Source organism: Cebus imitator, unplaced genomic scaffold (genome assembly GCF_001604975.1).
Source record: "Cebus imitator isolate Cc_AM_T3 unplaced genomic scaffold, Cebus_imitator-1.0 Scaffold601, whole genome shotgun sequence".
Taxonomy (NCBI): domain Eukaryota; kingdom Metazoa; phylum Chordata; class Mammalia; order Primates; family Cebidae; genus Cebus; species Cebus imitator.
In genome coordinates this window covers 787,078-809,936 of record NW_016107916.1, presented here as the reverse complement: position 1 = coordinate 809,936, position 22,859 = coordinate 787,078, and the positions used below count along the sequence as shown (strand labels likewise).

Here is a 22,859-nt window from a genome sequence, read left to right as displayed (position 1 = left end):
CCTGAGCCACATTAGAAGAACTGTCTTGGGCCACATATAAAATACACTAACGATAGCTGATGAGCAAAAAAACAAACAAACAAAAATCACAAAAAAAACTCATTATAGAAAGTTTACAAATTTGTGTTGGGGTGCATTCAAAGCTGTCCTGGGCCACATACGGCCTGTGGGTTGAACAAGCTTGCACTAAAGCAAAAAGAAAAATTTAACACTGGGTCAGAAAATTACACAGAAAAATGTTTAGGATGACTCTATGAAACATGATTTACTTTCTAAAATTAGCTATGGTTATATAGGATATTTTTTCTATTCACTTCACTCTATATGAAAACTTAATTCAGTGTATATTTACTCAATATTTATCACATGACATATAAATATTATGAACATATGGCAGGGATGAATCATTTTTAAAATAAGGTTATACACATAAAAACCAGATGCTGACTAGGGTTAGGACAAATACTATTCTCATTTGAAATAAAGACTAAAGACTAAACCATTTGCCTTACTGATCCCAGAGCCACAACCAAGTATGAAAATCTTAACCCCCATGTTAAATGTTTTTTCTAAAATCCCATGGTTCCTAAGTCATACTAAAATTTCCATTAAAAAAATTTTCATACTTGTATCACAATTCTTACTTGCTTCACTTTTTAATGAAATTCCAATTACTTCAAAGATCATAAATTATTGCTAAACTAATAAACACAAAATTTATTTCTTCATATGAATAAATATTTTATTTAAAAGTGAGTCCAAAATAACAGTCCACTATTTAGGTGGTACGAATAAAAACTGTAGATCCCTTCTCCTCTCCTCTCTTCCAACAATTCTAAGGAAAATAATATTAAGCCAATTGGCAATTAAGTTCAAACTAGAAATACATTTCATTAAGCTATTTATTTATTAGAAATAAATTACATTAGGCTATTTACACTAAGGTATTTTATGACTGGCTATGCACATTTCAGAAATAACTCTAAGAAGACAAAGAAAAGGTCAGTTAAAATAATTTATCTTGCCAAAATGAGATGCTATATTTAAACTGAGAGATATTGTATTTCCAAACATTTAAATACATAGTCAGATGCAGTTCAAGATTTCTGACTAGCCACTAACGGAAAACATAAATGTAACAAAATACACAGCATACCTGAATCTTACTAATGCTACCTAAAGATAATATATGTTTAGAATTTCATAGAAATACACCAAAATAATAAAGACAAAATTCAAAAAGTAACACAAAATAATCCTATCCTAGCAGTTCTTCCCTCATCTACAAAATAAGGTCAGACCAAATGAATTCTCAACTTTCTTTCAATTCTAACTTTTTTTTTTCCCGATATTAGAATCAAACACTAGTCCCCTTTAGCTTTATATTACCTCAAAAGTCATTTATTTTTTAACCTCTCAGTAAAGATACTGAGAGTTATTTAAAAGATATCAGCTAAGATATCTCCTGATCCAACAGTCCCACTTCTGGGCATTTATCCAGAATATTTGAAATCCATATGTCAAAGAGAAGTCTGCACTCCATGTTCATTGCAGACAAGTCACAATAACCAAGTTATTCAGTCAATGTAAGTGTCCATCATGGATGAATGGATAAAGAAAATATGGCATGTATATACACAGATACATAATAAAATACTCAGCCTTTAAAAAGGTAGAAATTGTGTAATTTGCAACAATATGGATGAACTTGGAGGACATTACGGTAAGTGAAATAAGCCAAGCACAAAAACGGCAACCACATGATCTCACTTATTTGTGTAATCTAAAGCAATTAAACTCATAGAATTAGAGAGAGGAATGATGGTTACTAGAGGCCAGAGAAGTGGGAATGGGGAGATGATAATCAAAAGACACAAAGCTTCAATTAGATAGAAGAAATATGTTTGATTTTTTTTAGAAGTATTACAAAACACGGTGAATACAGCTAATAATTAAGCACTGTACATTTCAATACAGTTGAGAGTAAATTTCAAATGTTTTCATCACAAAATATGTCAAATATTTTAGGTGATGGATAGGTTAATTAGCTTTATTTAACCATCCCACATTATATTCAGAAATGGTAACACCACTTTGTACCTCATAAGCATATACAACTATAATTTGTTGATATATAATTTAAAAATGTAAAAAGATAGTCTCCTATCCATTCACTCTAACAATTATATGAGGATTATCCTAAAATGTCTTTTAAAAGTATCCCATGAAAAGACATGGATTCACAGAACCTGTGAATATGAACTTACTTGGAACATGGGTCTTTATACACATAATTAAGGATCTCCACACAATCATCCTAGATTAAGGTGGGCCCTCAATTCAAAGACAGCCTTTAAAAGGTAATAAAGAAAAGACAGGGAGAAAGGCCATGTGAACACAGAGGCAGAGACTGGAGTGAAGACTGCGGTCTGTAATCCTTGGACAAGATTTGTCCATAAGCCAAGTAACTCCAAGAATTGCAGACAGCCACAAGATATTAGGAGAGAGACATGAAATGGATTATTCCTTAGAGCCTCCAGAAGAAACCAACGCTGCTGACACTTTGATTTCAGACTTCTGGCCTCCAGACTGTGAGGAAAATTGTTGTAAGCAACCAAGTTTGTGGTCATTTGTTATGGGAGCCATGGGAAGCTAATACAATATGTATTTCAGAAAGAAAATCTCCCTTTTAAAGGTATTATCAACACAATTTGTCTTTGGCCATCATACCCTTCATAGTAGGAATTAATGAAAGAGCTTCATCATTTATAGATTTTTTTAAACAATAACCAACAATTTGATGCCTAGATAGACATATATGAGTTTCTATCATTTACTATCTATGCATGTCTATTTTGACCTAGATTTCAAATTATATTTACTGAAATGTTAAGCAACTTTTCAATCAAGATAATCACCTGATAATTTTTGTTAAATATCTGCTAATACTTTGTTATTAGGTTGGTGCAAAAATAATTGTGGTTTTGCCATTACTTTCAATGGCAAAAACCACAATTATTTTTGCACCAACCTAATATTTCTCTCTGGAGAGAATAAATTAGTTCCAGTAATATGAAGCATACCCAGTTTTAATAAACTTGAACATACAAAACATTCCCAAGCTTTTTGAGGGGCCAACATTATTAGAGAGATATGAGATAACTGAAAACAATTTTATTTTCCCATTATTCAGGCTTTTCAAGCAGGTCTTAAGCTCTCTCAGTGCTCTGCCACTTAATTTCTTATATATGTTTAAAACAGATATAAAAATATCTAATGTAATCACCGTTGTACCAGAAAGAAAGTTTATAATTTCTATCTATTCAGTTGTTCATTGCAGAAAGGGTCTAATTATTAAGTCCACTTTTACAGTTCAAAATATCACTGATATTACCACATAAACCTTTGCATGTCCTGACTATTTGGCCACTGAAAAGTCTTGTTCAGAAAGATGTAAAAAGTTATGAAATTAACAACTGCATAGCAACTCAGTTCACAAAGGAGTCTGGATGTGGAAGGCAGAGGTACATTAAGCCTATAAATGACATAAGGTAAAATAAAGTAGCGAAATTCCAGCAGTTTCTGAGGAACTATAACAATGAACAAACATATGAAAAACATTAAATTCCAAAAAATTGACTTTGATTTCAATGAGTCAGCTATACTCCAACCAGCGAATATATAGGCTGGAACTAACAAATATTTCACAATTTCATATCTTTGAAAAACTCTTTTCCACACATAGAATGTATAATGTCTATTGTCTGCTAGCAAGTATTTATGAGCATAAGTGAATTTCCAAACTAAAAACACAGAGACTAAGGTAACCACGAAAAACAGAATTCTACGTTTCCAAACTAAGGAAAGAAAAGTCTTAATTTTGCTAAGAGACAGGAGATGAGGAAAGGAAAAAAAGAGAGTAAATGAAAAAAAGTAGAACAGTTGAGGAAAATGAAGACAGGCTTCATGACTACTCCGATCGCCAATAACAATTCCACCATTAAGTACTACAAAAGCACAAAACAGAAATCCCAGAAGGATGTATGGCCAAGTCAGACGGAAAAGCATACTCAAGTTTTTGAAGGACATAGAATAAGCCAAAAGAAACTGAAGAATTTTTCGGAATTCTGCAAATGGTCCTTTAATAGGTGGAAGTCTGTTTTCTTTCTTTTGTAGCTCAGTTTTCCAAGCCTCAGTTAACTTTTGTGCAATGACATTTCCTGCACAGAAGACAGCCCAGATGATATTTGTTTGCCGAAACATGAAGCCACAAAATCCAAGCAAGGCTGAAGTTTTATGATTTCCATAAAGACACATCAAATACGCAAAAAGAGTGAAAAACATAGATCCCACTTCTGTATAATAAAGGAAGTTAAAAAAATAAAGTGTTGGAAATACTGCTAGCGTTAATGTTGACAAGACTCTCTGGATACTTGAGGCAGCCTTGGAGGAAGAAAAAACACAGATAAAATTATTTTCATGATTTAAAAAATGCTATTTCTGCTTACCTAATGAAAAGACTTATTTAAAAACTACTCGAACCTCATTTAAATAAAATTAATCAATATTAATCTTATCTCTGGCTCTACAAAAACACAACATACATTTATAAGAACACTTCCTGGTACTTTTTATTTATACCTATCAGTTTGGAGATCATGTGTATGCCAAAGCTTACATAGGTTAACACAATTTGAATCAGGCAATGATTAGTTAAGAACTTATTAAGCGCAAGACACTAAGTTCTATGGGGACTACGGAAATAAACAGGACACAATGCTGATGGCTCCATTTCCCTGAGCTTACGTTTTAGTGCCTTCAATAAGGATTCACTTGGCCATAATCACTGTATTCCTTTAAGTATATCCTTCATAACTGTACACAAGGGAGAATGTAAACATGCATATGGTATTTATACTATCATACCCAACTTAAATTTTTCATGATGAAATTTTTATGCTGAAATAACAGGTATTTTTCTGAAAATAGTGAGCCAGTCTAAAGTTATATATCTTCTTTTGGCCTTTCTGACATACTTTTATTTCAGAATTTCAAAGTGTTCTTATCTTCTTGCATTGTATCTTTCACTTAATCTAAATCACCAAATCAGAACATGCCAGTTCCTTGATTAAAATTAAGGTCTCTCCATTACACGCTGAAGTTCAAAGTCCTCTCTGTGACATATAAGAGCATTCATGACCTACTCCTCTAGACTTACATCCCTCTAATTTCTAATCTTGCAATTCCAAAGACCAACTCCCTGCACTTTGTTGTTCAATGCCTTTCTTCTTTTGCTTGTGCTGTTTGTCTCACCAAGATTAATTCCCCACCCTACAGCCCTATCTATTCATCAAGACTCCACTCTGGTACCAACTTCTCTGTGAAGACTTACAATGCCACCTACTCCCCTCTCCCCAAGAAAAGCAGTAAGTGTTTCCCTGCTCCTTCTCTGTATCCTCATAGCATCTTATATCTATCACTCTATCATAACTGATACTACTGAAATCATCTCTTAAGGTTAAAAATAATTATTAGAGTTAATATTTACTGAGTCCTTACTATATATCCAGCACTCTTCTAAGAATCTTCCATTTATTAAGCTTCTTTATTCCTCTGTAACAGTTCTATATGGCAGATTCTATTATTATTCTTATTTAATAGATGAAGACATGGAACCACTAAGGGGTAACCTGCCCAAGGTAACAAAACTGGTAAGTGGCAGGGAGAGAATTCTAACCCAGGCAATCTACCTCCAGGGCCTGCACTGTTATAACATCAAAATTCCTCAGGTAAAGTCTGTTTTCCCTAAGTTTTACAAGAAAAAAGCTGTCTCATTTATCTCTGTAGCCCCAGTTCCTAGCACATGTAATAAACTCAGCAGGTATTTATTGAACTGGCTTGATTCGCTTAACAAATATTTACTTTAGATTTTACAAATTAAGTTATTCAAGTATTTAAATACAAATTTATTCTAACATGGAGATGGAGGATTTAAATTTACCTTTACAAAATATACAAAAATACAAAGTGTTACACCAAATCTCCTAAAATAAATTCATCGTAATTGTGGACCTGACTATGCACAAACTTGTAATTAAGTATTTTGAAACATACCTTGTTTCTGGGTTGTACCTTGCGGAAAAGCAAATATAGTAAATAGAAGTTGCCAACGCTGAAGAGAAGATTAACAAATCTGAGCATACCAATGGAGCAGACAACATGTTCAGACCATCCAAAGATCCAACTGGCAGGTTTGACCACTCCAACTGACACCAGGTATAAGCCAGGTAATGTAGTAATCATGGGATCCCACTTTAAAATGAAAGAAAATACAGTCGAAGCAAGAGGTAACATGAACAAGGCAGACACAAACATGTCAAGCCCAAGTCTCATCTCCAGCCACAATCAGAAATTTTGAGAAGTTATTCTATAACAAGATTAAATCGGTCCTTAGCAGAACAGGATTAGTTTTTCTTATTTTTTACCCTTGGACCTGCTTAGTGATTGTTCAGGTGGCAGCAACCAATAAATAACAACTTAAAATCAATTTCTATTTTCCAAGAAATTTTTTTGAGAAAGCCTTTATTTTGGTAACTAAACTGCAAACGCTCCAGTTTTAAAAAGCATGAAAACATTGGTTAGGGCTCTAAGTTTAGGAAAACATTTGGGCTACAGGCTCCATAATGACAGCTAATAGGAACTGAGCCAGAAATTGTGCAAAACCCTCTGTATTAACCTTACAACATGCTCTGTAGTAGAGATTATTATTGTCATTTTGCAGATGAGTAACCCGAATTTCTGAAACTCAGAACACTTCCAAGATCACAAAACTAGTAAATCACAGCACCATGATTTACGATCAGGTCTTTCTTTAAAACAGACTTCATATTTCCAGCCAGTACCCTACATTGTGTCACCAGAAAAGGAGGGGATGTTTATTTTGATGTTTATTATGTATATACTTGCACAGTCAAATATATACTGAAAAATGATATGACTTGAGTGGTTGCCAGTTTATCCAGTTAACAGATAGTTCATTAAAAATACCCAGGGAAGGAATTTGTGATTGTAAATTGTTACTTTTTGGTAGCTGAAGATCCTTCCAGTCCACCCTATCCCATCCCTAAAATGCATAGTGAGGTGTTTGACAGGTGAGTTAAAGGGAAGTTTTCTGATATTTCCAAGGAGCACCCTAAAGCCTTTAATCCTGAGACAAGGAAAGACAAAGTGGGATAGATATCGTCAGCTGCCAACAGGGGCGCTCAGTTCCCCATTAAGTATTCTACCAGATCATTCCTTCCTGGGAGACAGATCTGCTGTTTATTCATTAATTTAACAAATATTTCACAAATCTCAGAGACAGGAACAAAAGACAGTTTCTTTCATGTTTTGAGGCTGGAAGGGTGGAACGGGGCGAGTTAAGTCTAAGACTGGGAGAAGGACCCGGGGACGCTGGGCCCTCTCAGGCCGGTCCTAGGGTGGGGACAGGTTGGGAACCCCACCTGGGAAAGGGAGAAATGGCCCTCACAGTAGCGCTGCGCCTGAGGCAGGTGGAAGATCTCGTCCATGTAGGGCTCTCGCAGCGCCCGGCTGAAGGCGGAGAAAAGGAGGCAAGACACTAAAAAGGTACAGCTTAACGCAGCCGAGAAATAGTAACCCTCTAGCTGCGCCATTACTGCTCCCAGAGCCACTGGCCAAAGACCCACTCCTGGAAAATTCTGAGCAAGGAAACCCGAGCTGGAAACTTCGGCTCGAAATGGGCGCGCTAGGCGGGACTAGCCGGACGGGTACACATACCGGAAGGCAAAGGATGCTGGGAGAGCGCGGATCCGGAAAGATCGGGTCTCTGTTTCCTGGGTGACGGGTTTGATAACGGACCGGATGATTACCCTGTCAATCACATTGCCCGGGGCGCACTGAGCGTCAGAACTTCCGGAAAGGGCGGGTCTCAGAATTCGCCGCGCGGGAAGTACGCGGCTTGCTGCTTTAAAAAAAAGCGGCTTCTTAGGTTGGATCTGTTTTTCTCCTGCTCATATCCATTTTTTACCAGAAGATGGCGAGGTATCCCCACGTTTCCAATAATTCCAAGCCCTAAAGTTTACACCTTTTCCCCCAGTTATTTCTGTTATTTTTCTCCGAATTAAACCCTCAATTTCAAGACATTTTATTCCCTCAGCTTTGGAGGGTATGAAGGGGGCGTTGGTTGTGATAGCAAAGATTGTGACTTGCAGATGAAAACTTTAAGAACCAGAGACCCTTCAGTACCAAATGAAGTTCATGAGAGGTGAGAGGAGGTTTTTGTTTATTTGTTTGTTTTGAGGTAAATAGAGAACTCTTCATTCCTAGTGCACTCTGGTAGCCATATCTCAGTACCCTGTAGGATTTGGGGAAAAAAAAAACAAAAACAAAAACAAAAAAACTTTAGAACATTGGGATGTTTTAGGTAAGGAAGAATTCTCTGTGCCTGTAAATTTGGTTGTTAATGTCTGTATGGCAGCGTTCTATTTTTCCTACTAAATCATAGGCATGAACATCTTAATGGGTGACACTATACATCCTTTATGTTTGTAGTCCCCCAGATAGCTCTAACACAGGCACTTAAATTTGTAGACTTTTATAGGCTGTGTAGACATCATAAAATTCCTGTATTCTGGGATTAGGGTTTGGGGGCAGGAGATGAGGTAAATTATTTGAAGAATGCTGGAGATAAATTATGTGTTATGATTTTGTCTTGAGCATGGCTGGCCATATTTTGTAGAAAAATGATCTCTCAGGTAACCTCAGTTAGGTTGCCTTTGGCAAAAATATATCAGAAAGGAGTGAGGATTTAAGGTCGCAAATCACAAAGTTATCAATTGAGCTCTTGTTCTGGGTCAAAACTAATTCAGTCTTTCTGAACTTAAAAACATTTCTTAAATTAAGCTGACTGCCTTTCTATTCTGTCTTTGCCATTTCCTTAATTATAAGAGGAGGTAGTGGTGAATGAGGGCTGGGATGGGAACATTTACATTTCTGGAATAAAATCATGTGAGGATCTTACTCTGATGTGATGCTTAGTTTTGTTTTAACTATGATCTCCTATTTTATTATTGAGTCCATGCTGAACTTATCTGTTTAAGTTACTTGTAACACATCTCCAGATGATTCAGTCTTCAGGAGGTTGATACCTACAAGTAATTAGCCCCTGACCGGTTGACTTGTTAAATCGTGTTGTATATACTCTGCAGCTTACCGACCTACCCTAGAAATAGTGGGTAGTTTCTAAAGGGAGTAGAACAAGACTAGACATTTATGCTATCCATTTTTCTTTATAATAATTGCCACTAAGAGTTTACGTTAAACATTTGACTCCTATACATGCTGCACACATCCCTTTGCATGAAATGGAGTTTCAAGGAAATAGGGGGTTTTAGAATTGCTAGGGATCTTTATTAATAATCTACTTGACTTCATTTTATAGAAGCTGAAGTTTAAAAATGAATGATTTACCTAAAATTACAGCAAAAATTAGTGTTGGAACCAAGTGTAGGAATTAGAACATTAGACCAAGAGCAATAAAATAACTTCATAGCCTTATAGTTTAAAATAATCTACAATGTATACTGAACTGAATGTTCCTCTAGCCCCAATAAGTTTACATTTACATTGCATTCTCCTCTGTTTCCATAAACAAAGTTGAAATACAAGTTTCACCTTTTGTTTTGTTTTGAGTCAGAGTCTCGCTCTGTAGCCCAGGCTGGAGTGCAGTGGCACGATCTTGGCTCACTGTAACCTCTGCCTCCCGGGTCCCGGTTCAAGCAATTCTCCTGCCTCAGCCTCCTGAGTAGCTGCAATTACAGGCATACACCACCATGCCCAGGTATTTTTTGTATTTTTAGTAGAGACGGGGTTTCACCATGTTGGCCAGGCTGGTCTTGAACTTCTGACCTCATGATCTGCCCGCCTCGGCCTCCCAAAGTGCTGGGATTACAGGTGTGAGCCACCATGGAGGTTTCCTCTTTTTAAAAATGTTCATTTTACAGACTTATTACATCAAAATCTGTTGGTGGATCATTGTGAAAAACTAGATTCTAGAGTGCCATCTCAAATCACTGAATAATAGTCTTATGTTTGGAAATCATCAATGTGAAACATATTCCCTAAGAATGCTAAGAAGTTCCATGGGCCCAGTAGAATTCTTTATAGAATACTTCACTCATTTGTTAGTGAATTACTTTTAGTATCTGCAAATCGATGAAGCTATTATCATGTTTCTAATCTTAGATTATTACATCTTTGATAATCTCGAAATGCTTTCCAAAGTTCTGAGCTCTGCTTCTAAATCAAGACCTATTAAAATAGCTACCTCTGGGATTTTAATGAAATAAATTACATTTTATTAGACCTATCATTTAAAACTAGATCACTTTTAATATTCAACTTATATTCTCCTTTAAGAATTCCAACTCCCATTTTCCATGGATGTTTATTTTGTGAAAAAGAATTATTAGGATCTGCAATCCTATTATCATTGCACAGCAATTATTTATTTGTGCTACTTGAATTATGATAAAGAAGTTATGAGAGAAAAATGGGCAATTTTTGTTGGGGTCTAAGGATAAGTTGTTTGAGCAAGAAATAAATCTTTTCTGGTTTTTAAGCCATTACGATTTTGAATTTATTACTGCTATATAATCTAGCTTACTTTGATCAATTCAGACATTCCTTATTTGATGAAGTCACATAACATTGCCATGTATGAACAGTGAATTTTCCCAAAGGCTGTAACTATAATAACTTTGAAGTATTAGTCCAAGAAATACCCTGCCTCTTATTGCACCCCTTTTCACTTGTTGCTGAATGAAAACACTGGCCACTTGGTAATCATAGTGATGGTTTACTCATTTCTGGGTGACAATTCGTTCTAGCTACAGCAGAGTACTGCACCCTGGGCCAAGATCCCAGACAATAACCTCTAAAATGCAACTCAACCCTTGAAGTCAATCTTAACATATCGATTTAAAACCTAAACTTTAAAGTTAATGAATCAATTAAAAACACACACACATTTTAGTACAAAAGCATTAGCAAGTATTTTAGCTCTACTGAAAATGTCTTGAAGACATTGTATAGGGGACTGGTTAAACCTAAGTAACACACACACACACACACACACACACAGAGACTCTTATGAAAGACAATAGTATTTATTTGGGATTGAGCATTACAGTAAGGATACAATGAACATAGGGAGGTAAAAGAAGACAAAGAATTTTAAAGGAAAAATGAAGAGAGTTACATGAATTGCTTTGAGACAATTATCCTTCGTTACAGGGACTGGTAACAAGGGTGGCACCAGTTTGAGGTTGGACAGGCAGTTGCAGAGCAAATGTCCTTGCAGAAGTAATTTTTTTGTGAGATTGTGGTGGCCTTTGTGCAAAGTTGTGGTTTGTGCAGTCTTTTGTTGTAGTTCCTGTTGTCTGGCATACATGCATGTAAACCCTTCCTTTCTGGTCTTCCCTAGTTCGATTTTTCAGGGTTTTTATGCAAGTGACCCCATTTTGATTCTGCTAACTTTCATAGAACAAATATTCCTGGTTTGTGGCAGACTTTCCAGTTTTAGCCTTGAAAGTCTCAGGCCAGGTAAATTCTGTAGTCTCAAAGAGAGATGGTTGGTGATATGGTTTGGCTGTGTCCCCACCCATAGTCTCCATAATCCCCACGTGTCAACAGAGAGGCCAGATGGAGGTAATTGATCATGGGAACAGTTTCTCCCATGCTGTTCCCATGTTAATGAGTGAGTTTTCATCTGATGGTTTTATAAGTGTTTGGCAGTTCTTCCTGCATTCATTCTCCTTCCTGTTGTCTTGTGAAGAAGGTGCCTTGCTTCTCCCATCCCCTTCCCCCATGATTGTAAGTTTCCTAGGGCCTCCCCAGCCATGCTGCTCTGTGAGTCAATTAAACCTCTTTCTTTTATAAATTACCCAGTCTGCAGCAGTTCTTTATAGCAGTGTAAAAACGGACTAATACAGTTGGTCATTTAGAAAGATATATCATACAACCCAAAGCAAAACTTCCTAAATATTTTTTAATAACAGTTGTTCTTAAAGTGTGTTCCCTGTACCACAACATTAGCATCACCAGGGAACCTATTAGACATGCAAATTATCAAGTCATGCCTTAGACCTACTGAACACAAATTCTGAAGGCAGAGCCCAGTAATACATATTTTAACATTCATTTTGTAATCAATTATAATTCCCTTAGATTCCCAGGTGGACCTGATACCCATGAAAATTTGAGAATACTGCTGTCCTTTACATTTCCCTTGCTTTTTTGATCACTCATGCTGCTTTGTCCCTAGCTTCTCCAATTCTTCGTCTCCAGGCTTCATCCTACCAAGAAACAAAGATCATTGCCAATGAACATATAGACTAGTTCCTCCTTAGCAGCTGAAGAAGAGGAACTTAAATACTTACAATTTAATAGTTTTTAATAATATATATTTATATTCAGACAGATGCCTTTTCTTTCAAAAAAAAACTATGTAAAGGGAAACTCCTTTTTGCTAAAATAAGTAGCTCAAACACCCTAGTCCTACAGCTATTGCTGCCAGTTAGATAAGAAACATTCTTGGAAAAAAAAAAAAAAGACTTCATGAATTCCTTTTCTTTTAAACTGCATAAAATTTAAGAGAATCATAAATTGATTATTAAATGAATTGGGCCATTATACTAATGAAATTATAGTACTATTAAATTAACCAAGGTAAAAAGTTAAAGGAGAAGACATTGAATTAATTCTAATTTTTAAATAATTTTACAGTTTAAGAGACACAGTAATAGATCTTACTAATTTTAAATTTTCTGATACAATTGTTATTACTGAAAAGAGAGTTTATGTGAAATATTGACGATGGTTTCTGGTTAATACTAGTTTGGTTTTAGAAGCAGTGTAAAACAAGTGGGCATCTTTAGGCTGAGCATTAGATACCCTGCACTGGCTAAAAGTTTGGTATACATTCAAAATACTACTCTTTAAATATATGTATATTCTCAATTTAGTGAGAATGGAAATCACCTGACTTTTCATTAATTAAATTGAAATACAGGCACCCTCATATAGATTTTATTTTCACCAGACTAAACAGAAATATTGAATGGGTGTTTTCTGATCTCCTGTGGTTCCTGTTCTCCTTTCTAGGTTTCCTTTCATTTTTGCTTCGTTTTGGGTTGGTTTTCTGAATGAGGCAACACACTGTATTAAATGATTTACATTTATTTACTATAATAAAATGAAACACTACACTGTTTTTTACTGCCTCCAAATGTTAGTTTCTGTAACTGCCAAATTTCAATGACTGAAAAATGCCTGAGAAAGTTCTCTGCATTTGAAAACGTGCTTTTAAAAAAAACTTATTTCCACTAGAGGGTGCTGACAACTTCAACAGAATCAGGACTAGTTCCATTACTTTTGCCACCAGTTATGTTTAATTTGTTTACTGATTCCAGTTATGTTTTCGTTTATGTTTACTGATTGCAGCCATCTTTACTCGTCAGCACTCAAATATCTGCCCAATAAAACTGCCATTCAGGGTGACTATGTAATTTTTTAAGTTCATTATTTATAATACTGATAATTCATTACTATTTTTTGGTATTGAAAATGTCTTGCAATAGTCATGTCATCATGCAAAAAAATATTGGGAGCAGGTGAAAAATCAGATGCTGATGAAGATACAGGCACACAGGGGGTGACTGGCTTCCTCTGGGGAATGAACAACACACTGCACACTGTGATCATGTGAAGAAAAAGCCGGCCGGGTGTGGTGGCTCACACCTGTAATACCAGCACTTTGGGAGGCTGAGGCGGGCGGATCATGAGGTCAAGAGATCGAGACCATCCTAGCCAACATGGTGAAACCCCATCTCTACTAAAAATACAAAAAAAATTAGCTGGGCGTGGTGGCGTGCGCCTGTGGTCCCAGCTACTCAGGAGGCTGAGGCAGAATTGCTTGAACACAGGAGGCGGAGGTTGCAGTGAGCCAAGGTCACACCACTGCACTCCAGCCTGGCATCTGGTGATGGAGTGAGACTCTGTCTCAAAAAAAAAAAAAAGCCTTAATTCTCTGAGGAAGGTGAGATACTTCCAGCCCAGGAAGTAGCCAAAGATCCTGGGGGAGGGAGAGAAGTAAAAATGTTTTTCCCTCAATAAAGTGGCAGGAAGGTCTTCAGGTCTCCATCCTTCAGTAATTCAAAGCAAAGTTAGGGTGCTCCTAGTGGAGAGGCAGTGAACACTATCTGGCTCTAAAACTGCCGCACATGCAAGGCACAGTTTGGCTACTATTGTGGGGAAGAGCAGGAACAACTTAAAAGCCCCTATTGTTCCACTCAGATAGGGCCTCAAATAGAATGTGTCTACCACTGAAGATGGGCCAGGAGCACTGAACCTACCTCCTCACCTCCCACTATGAACCTGGCTGACAGTGAGTGACAAGAAGTTGACTGCTGTGTTGGGGAATGGCACAAAACATGGAGAGAAAAGATCCCTCTGAGGTTCAGGCTTGCATAGAGTGTTGAAAGTTGAGGATGGAATAGGAATACTGAGAGGAAGACTTTTGACATTCAGGGCTCAGCGTTTAGCACAAGATAAAAACAGATCTCCACTAGAATTTGCAGTCTGTGTGTGTGTGTGTGTGTGTGTGTGTGTGTGTGTGTGTGTCTTGATTATGTTACCTAAGCACACATTTTGTAGAGTATATACCTAGGATTGTACTGACTGTCTTATAAATCTGTGCATTTTCTAGGTTAAATATTAACAACGGATCTTCCAAAGTATAAATCTTCCAATTTATACTTCTTCAAGAGGTATGTGAGCATCTTTCTTCTTTCATGTCTTTGTCAACATCTAGTATTGTTAGTTTTTTATGTTACACATTCTGGTGCATATGTTATAGCATCTCATTGGAGTTTTAATTTGTATTTATCTAATGACTAATGAAGATAAGCATGTCTATATATGCTTATTGGTCATTTAAATATTCTCATTTATAAAGTTTTTATTCAAATTAGTTGTCCAGGTGTCCAGTTTATATTTTATTTCTTGATTTATAAAAGTTGTTACGTTCCTGATGTTAGCATTTTGTTGTTTAGATATTTTGAAAATGTCTTTTCTTACTACTCTCTGTGACTTTTTTGTTTTTTTAAAAACTACTAAGCTTATATATTCAGATTTATCACCCTTTTCCTTTATGTTAGGTTCTACTTATGAAGTTTCTATACTTCATAGAAATTTCCTGAAGTTGGGAAAATACTATCCATAGTATTTTATAGATTTCTATTGCTTGCTTTTTACGTTTAGATCTACAATTCACTGCCATGGGATTCTAGTGTATTGTGTGAGGTATGATCTAATTATTTTTTTCGTAAATAATCATCTTAGCAATATCTATTAAAGATCATTTTATTACCACTGCTCTGAAGTGCTCCTTACACCAAATCAAGAAATCAAGGGTTGATATTTATGTGGGTCCTGTCCTAAACTTTCTATTTTATTTCTTTGCTATATTTGCCTGTTATAATTATGATATTGAACTACTTTACTGTATATTTAAAATAAAGCATGATAACTGGTAAAAGCCTGTCTTTTCACTATCTTATTCTTCTTTAAGAGTATCCTGGATATTCTTGGTCTATTGCATATCCATTTATATTTTATTAATTCCCACAAAAATGCTAGTTATTATATTAGTTAGCACTCTTTTGAATATGTAGAAGAATTTGAAAGGAGAATTGAAATATTTACCATAAAATCTATTACAGTTCCCCTTTGTGTTTTGGCTATTGATTATTTGTCATTCAGCTTTTCTTAGTTCAGCACATCAGTCAGGGTATTGTATTTAAATAATTAATATACATTTTTAAAATTTTTGATAACTTTCACTGGGAGGACCTGGGAGAATATTATATACGAGTGGGGATGCAATTACATTATATCCTTATATTTCATAGTATGAAGTCATTTGAAACCAAAACTATAAAAACTCTGAAAGGCAATGTAGGCAGTACAATCCTGGACATAGGAATGGACCAAGATTTCATGACAAAGACACCAAAAGCAGTTGCAACAAAAGCAAAAATTGACAAGTGAAATCAAACTTAGGAGCTTCTTCACAGGAAAAGAAACTGTCAACAGAGTAAAAATACAATCTACAGAATGGGAGAAAATGTTTACAAACTGTGCATCTGACAAAGGTCTAATATCCAAGATCTATGAGGAACTTAAACAAATTTACAAGAGAAAAACAACCCCATTAAAAAGTGAACAAAGGATATGACCAGGCACTTTTCAAAAGAAGACATACATGTAGCCAAGAATCATATGAAAAAAAGCTCAACATCACTGATCATTAGAGAAATATGAATCAAAACCACAATGAGATACCATATCACACTAGTCAGAATGGCTATTGTTAAAAAGTCAAGAAATAACAAATGCTGGTGTGGTTGCAGAAAAAAAAAATGGAACACTTACAAGCTGTTGGCGAGAGTGAAAATTAGTTCAACCATTGTGGAAAGCAGCATGGTGATTCCTCAGAGATCTAAAAGCTGAGCTACCGTTTGACCCAGGAATCCATTACTGGGGTATATATCATGGGAACACTAATTATTCTGCCATAAAGACACATGTACATGTATATTTATTGCAGCACTATTCACAGTAGCAAAGAGATGGAATCAACCTAAAGGCTCATCAATGACAGATTGGATGAAGAAAATGTGGTACATATATGCCATGGAATACTATGCAGCCATAAAATAACAAGAACATGTCTTTTCTGGGTACATGGGTGAAGCTTGAGGCCATTGTCTTTAGTAAACCAATGCAGGAAGAGAAAACCAAATACTGCATGTTATCACTTAGAAGTGGGAGCCAAATTATAAGAACTTATGAACACAAGGAAACAACAGACACTTGGGTCTTCTTGGATGTAGGAGGATTGGAAGAGGGAGAGGAGCAAAAAAGACGACTATTGGATACTGTGCTTAATACCTGAGTGATGAAATAATAACTACAATGACATCTCATTGTAGTTTCAATTTGTATTTATCTAATGACTAATAAAGATAAGCATGTTTTCATATGTTTATTGGTCATTTGAATATTCTCATTTATAAAACTTTAATTCAATTGTCCAGTTTTTAATCAAGAAATCCCCATGACATGTGTTTACTTATGTAACAAACCTTCACATGCACTCCCAAAACTAAAATAAAAGTTAAAATAATAAATAAAAATAAGAAAAAGTCAACAAATGGCAACACAGGCTTGTTGTTACAGTTTACAAAGGTAACCGCCAAACATCCTTGAAGATAGTTAAATCTTGGAAAAATAAATTGAAGTTTGGCAAAGATAGTGAACCTTATTTAGAACAATTATAAGCTTATTGCACTTATTTTACCTTTGGAATAAATGCAGATGTTCATTAAAAAGCGAGTTTTGTGGACTGGTGCCTGTTCAGATCCCTGTATTACTATTTTTGAACATATAAGTACAGAAATTAAGAATAAGCTTTTAGAAATGTTTATAGCAGTTTGGCAGAGTTATTTTAGTTTTGTAGAATTAATATTAAAATTGAACTTATATTTTATATGTCTGCTTTTTCATTCACTTTTCTAACAATTCATTTTTGTTATATTTCTTAGAGTTATTAATCCATGATAGGTTAGAAATTTAGAATAAATCTAGTTCTTTACTCTGTGTAGTTTGAGAAATACTCTGTTACCTTGTGAAAAATGATAATGTAACTTAAAGAATAAAATTAAAAAAAAATAAGTTTGTACTATGTCCAGAAGATGTGTAACGTGATATTTTTGACCTGGTAACTTACAAATTTGATATAATAAATATTTAGCATAGTGTTTTTATTTGGCTAATGTCATTTAGTGTAATGCTCAACACTCAACCTAAACTTAGCCCTTTCTTTCATTTTTGGGAATTCAGTGTTCTGTAAGTATCAAGACTGTTGTTTATCAAGCCAGCATAAACAATTTGGCTTTTTGCTAAGTGCCAGAACTTTTAATTATTTTCATGAGTATGGGTATTCTGCATTGGTAGAGCACTCTAGTTTTCCACCTCTGTGAACACATTATTAGATAGCTCCTTGCAGTTTAAGCAAATATTAGCCAAATTCCTCAGAAAATGGACATCAATTAGTTATAATGAGAAAGAAGCAGCCAATAAATAAGTTTGCAGTTTGAGTTCCTTCTCTCTGCTCTCTGGTATCCTGGGAAACACTTTTATGTATGTCTCAGTTCTAAGCAGATGTGATGATAATGGCAAGCCTTGTAATCAGCTCTTGAACTGAGATTTTTTAATTCTCTGTCTCTCTCTTTTTTTTCCTTTCGAAGTTGAGAGAAATTGAATCAATACTTTTGACTTTCTATTGCCACGAATCCTCTTATACCATTCCCAACTATTTTCTTAAACAGCAGTAATACTGGCAATCAAAAAGTTGTTTCATAAAACTTATATTAATTACTACAACTTAAAATGTCTATGCAAATACAGGTCCTTCTTCTGAAAATTATTTTTATTGAGATATAATCTATGCACAGTAAAATCAACATAGAGTGTAATCAACATAGAGAAGCCCCATCTCTACTAAAAATACTAAAAAAGTTAGCTGGGTGTGGTGCATGCCTGTAATCCCAGCTACTTGGGAGGCTGATGCAGGAGAATCACCTGAACCTGGAAGGGGGAGGTTGCGGTGAGCTGAGATCGCACCACTGCACTCCAGCCTGGTCAACAAGAGCAAAAAAATTCTGTCTCAGAACAACAACAACAAAAACACAAAAAAAACCCTAACCAGCAATGTATGAGAATGTTTATTTATTCTTGCCACTATTGGCTATTTTAGCTTTTTAATTTCTGCCAAACTGAGTTAAAAAATGAGATCAGTTTATTTTACTTTTCATTCCTGTGGTGAGGTTCAGCCTTCAGATACACATCTCTGTAAACTGCCTAATTATAACCTGTATACATTTTTCTATTGGATTGTTTCATTTTTCAAATTCATGGAAAGTTTTTAACTCTTATCTGGTGTTGGGGAGAAGCAGCCATGGAGGAAGGGTTTACAGTGTGCCTACATAAACTGGTTATAAGTAATGTATAAAAGGAATTAAAATAGTAAATAAAATAACTTGTCAGTCCAAACTATACCAATTATAATTAGTGTAAGAATACTCTGTGACTGCATTTGGTCCTTTATATGGTCTCCTGAGTTTTATATTGACCTGCTAGTGAAGAATATTCTGAAACATTGCAATATTGACTTACTACAAATAAAATACTACAAATATAAAAGACCAAACTTTGTTTACTTTATTGCTACAGGAAGTCAATTTATAGTATTTCATTAAAGAAAAAAAACTCTGTGAATCTTTGTCATTGACACATAGTCATTCAATAGAATAGGTGATTGACATATTATCTATAGAAGATTTAAACATTTAAAATTGAAAAATTTATCTGATGAATTTTTGGGAAAGTTGATATACCTGAAAAAATACTCATAAGCCAGATGCTTTATACCTAGTGTTAGAGAAAGCGTCACAAAGATGCTCAGGTTTAAATTTAAAAATAATATAATTTAGTTAGATGTCAGAAAAAGGAGGTGTGGGTAGGAGGGGGGTGCATTCCATTTAGAGATATCAGCTCATGGAAAAGTAAAGAGGTATGATTATGTGAAAGATTTGAAGAAGTTCATTCAAATTTATTTTCAGAAGAATATTAAAAGGTAGAGAAACAACGATCTTGCTTTCCTATAATCCGGCAGTGTCCGTGGGTCAGAACAATCTTGAATCATGAAGCTACTAACCAGAGCTGGGTCCTTCTTGAGAATTTATTCTCTCAAAGTTGCCCCCAAAGTTAAAGCCACAGCTGTGCCTGCAGGAGCACCGCCACAACCTCAGGACCTTGAGTTTACCAAGTCACCAAATGGTTTGGTGATTGCTTCTTTGGAAAACTACGCTCCTGTATCAAGAATTGGTTTGTTCATTAAAGCAGGCAGTAGACAGGAGGACTCCAGCAATTTAGGAACCACTCATTTGCTGCATCTTGCATCTGGTCTGACGACAAAAGGAGCTTCATCTTTCAAGACAACCTGTGGAATTGAAGCAGTTGGTGGCTTATTAAGTGCGACTGCAACAAGGGAAAACATGGCTTACACTGTGGAATGCCTGCGGGGCGATGTTGATATTCTTTTTTTTTTATTTTATTTTTTTATTTTTTCCCCATTTATTTATTTTATTGCATTTTAGGTTTTGGGGTACATGTGAAGAACATGCAAAATTGTTGCACAGGTACACACGTGGCAGTGTGATTTGCTGCACGTGGCAGTGTGATTTGCTGCCTTCCTCCCCATCACCTACATCTGGCATTTCTCCCCTTGCCATCCCCCCCCCAGCTCCCCACCCCACACCGTCCCTCCCCTGTTTCCCCCCAACTGACCCCAGTGTGTAGTGCTCCCCTCCCTGTGTCCATGTGTTCTCATTGTTCAACACCCGCCTATGAGTGAGAACATGCGGTGTTTGATCTTCTGCTCTTCTGTCAGTTTGCTGAGAATGATGGTTTCCAGGTTCGTCCATGTCCCTACAAAGGACCCAAACTCATCGTTTTTGATGGCTGCGTAATATTCCATGGTGTATATGTGCCACATATTCCCTATCCAGTCTATCGTCGATGGGCATTTGGGTTGGTTCCAGGTCTTTGCTATTGTAAACAGTGCTGCAATGAACATTCGTGTGCATGTGTCCTTATAGTAGAATGATTTGTAATCCTTTGGATATATACCCAGTAATGGGATTGCTGGGTCAAATGGAATTTCTAATTCTAGGTCCTTGAGGAATCGCCATACTGTCTTCCACAATGGTTGAAGTAATTTACACTCCCACCAACAGTGCAAAAGTGTTCCTGTTTCTCCACATCCTCTCCAGCTAATGGAGTTCCTGCTCAATGTCACCACATCACCAGAATTTCGTCACTGGGAAGTAGGTGACATTCAGCCTCAGCTAAAGATTGACAAGGCTGTGGCCTTTCAGAATCCACAGACTCATGTCATTGAAAATTTGCATGCAGCAGCTTACGGGAATGCCTTGGCTAATCCCTTGTATTGTCCTGACTATAGGATTGGAAAAGTGACACCAGAGGAGTTACATTACTTTGTTCAGAACCATTTCACAAGTGCAAGAATGGCTTTGATTGGACTTTGTGTGAGTCATCCTGTTCTAAAGCAAGTTGCTGAACAGTTTCTCAACATGAGAGGTAGACTTGGTTTATCTGGTACAAAGGCCAAATACAGTGGAGGTGAAATCCGAGAACAGAATGGAGACAGTCTTGTCCATGCCGCTCTTGTAGCAGAAAGTGCTGCTGCAGGAAGTGCAGAGGCAAATGCATTTAGTGTTCTTCAGCATGTCCTCAGTCTTGGGCCACATATCAAGAGGGGCAGCAACACCACCAGTCATCTGCACCAGGCTCTTACCAAGGCAGCTCACCAGCCATTTGATGTTTCTGCATTTAATTCCAGTTACTCAGATTCTGGACTCTTTGAGATTTATACTATCTCCCAGGCCGCAGCTGCTGGAGGTGTTATCAACGCTGCCTATAATCAAGTAAAAACAATCGCTCAAGGAAACCTTACCAACACAGATGTCCAAACTGCCAAGAACAAGCTGAAGCTGGATACCTAATGTCAGTGGAGTCTTCCGAGGGTTTCCTGGAAGAAGTCGGGTGCCAGGCTCTAATTGTTGGTTCTTACGTGCCACCATCCACAGTCCTTCAGCAGATTGATTCAGTGGCTAACGCTGATATCATAAATGCCGCAAAGAAGTTTGTTTCTGGCCAAAAGTCGATGGCAGCTAGTGGAAATTTCGGGCATACACCTTTTGTTGATGAGTTGTAATACTGAAGCACACATTACAGGAGAGAGCTGAACATTCTCTGCCCAGAGCAGCAAATACATGAAAGTCAGAAGTCTCTAATATAACATTTGTCTTTTTTCCAGTGAAGTAAAATAAGGCATAAATGCAGATAATTATTGCCAGCTGACCTAAAGTCAATAAAACATTCTACTTAAGTGTTTATCTTATGTTTTTCTCAATGAATTAATCAACAAGTATTTATTATGTGCTGATATCTTTGTTTTAGATGCTTTAAAGGAGACAGGAATATAATGAGTATAGAAGCATCAGAAACTATTAAAATTAAGGCTAAGTCGCTATCAGGGTAAATAGTTCCAGATTACTCTTGGTGGCTTTTAAGATAAAAGCATGTTGAAAATTTGTCATTTTGGGTATCAACAGCTAAGTGGTGTGGTTTTTACCCCTGTTTTGCCTTTTTTGCAATAAAATTATTTCTGAAAAAAAAATAGAGAAACAGACAATTTTTAAATCATTGGTTATTTAAATCCTCATAGCAGCCAGTCATCTACTCTAAATATATCACTTTGTTCAAGGACATCAGTATTACTCCAGGTTCTGAGATAAATGAAAGGCATGCTAGCTCTTTCAGAATCAATTTTTCAAGAATATTTATATATCACATATTTTATAGTCCACAGTTATGCCCGATAATCCCCTGTTTCATGGTAATTCACATCAAACTGGGTAGCCAAAATGAATGTGGTTAGGTGAAACATGTTTACATATTCTTTTACAAGTACTTGTAGCCTGAGTAAGAAAAACTGAATCTTTCCAAAGATGAGGACTGAGACTATTTCTAAATCAACACTATTCTGGTTTTGAAAATAAAACTGTGCTAATGGAAAGCATTGTTTTACAGCATGAATTAAATTATTGTCATCTGTATTTCCTGCTGGAGAG

General features: G+C 36.1%; 2 protein-coding genes across 3 annotated transcripts; one reads left to right on the top strand and one right to left on the bottom strand.

Annotated features, from left to right (window-relative positions):
• Positions 1 to 1,347: 1,347 nt before the first annotated feature.
• On the bottom strand, positions 1,348 to 7,896 carry LOC108294767 (dol-P-Glc:Glc(2)Man(9)GlcNAc(2)-PP-Dol alpha-1,2-glucosyltransferase). Of its 2 annotated transcripts, none has more exons than XM_037734299.1 (3): positions 7,798 to 7,896; positions 6,115 to 6,312; positions 1,348 to 4,443 (listed from the first exon to the last, which is right to left on the bottom strand). In XM_037734299.1, exons 2-3 carry the CDS (start codon positions 6,301 to 6,303, stop codon positions 3,391 to 3,393), a joined length of 1,242 nt encoding a protein of 413 aa, XP_037590227.1. In that variant the 5' UTR covers positions 6,304 to 6,312; positions 7,798 to 7,896; the 3' UTR covers positions 1,348 to 3,390. The 2 variants fall into 2 exon arrangements, with proteins under 2 accessions (XP_037590227.1, XP_017372211.1); XM_017516722.2 differs by having other exon boundaries at positions 7,503 to 7,834.
• An 11,893-nt stretch (positions 7,897 to 19,789) lies between these two features.
• LOC108294769 (cytochrome b-c1 complex subunit 2, mitochondrial-like) lies at positions 19,790 to 22,400 on the top strand. The gene is given in 3 exon segments (XM_017516724.2): positions 19,790 to 20,240; positions 20,976 to 21,714; positions 21,717 to 22,400. Coding segments are annotated over 3 exon segments (1,359 nt in total). The 5' UTR covers positions 19,790 to 19,844; the 3' UTR covers positions 21,941 to 22,400.
• Positions 22,401 to 22,859: the final 459 nt, after the last annotated feature.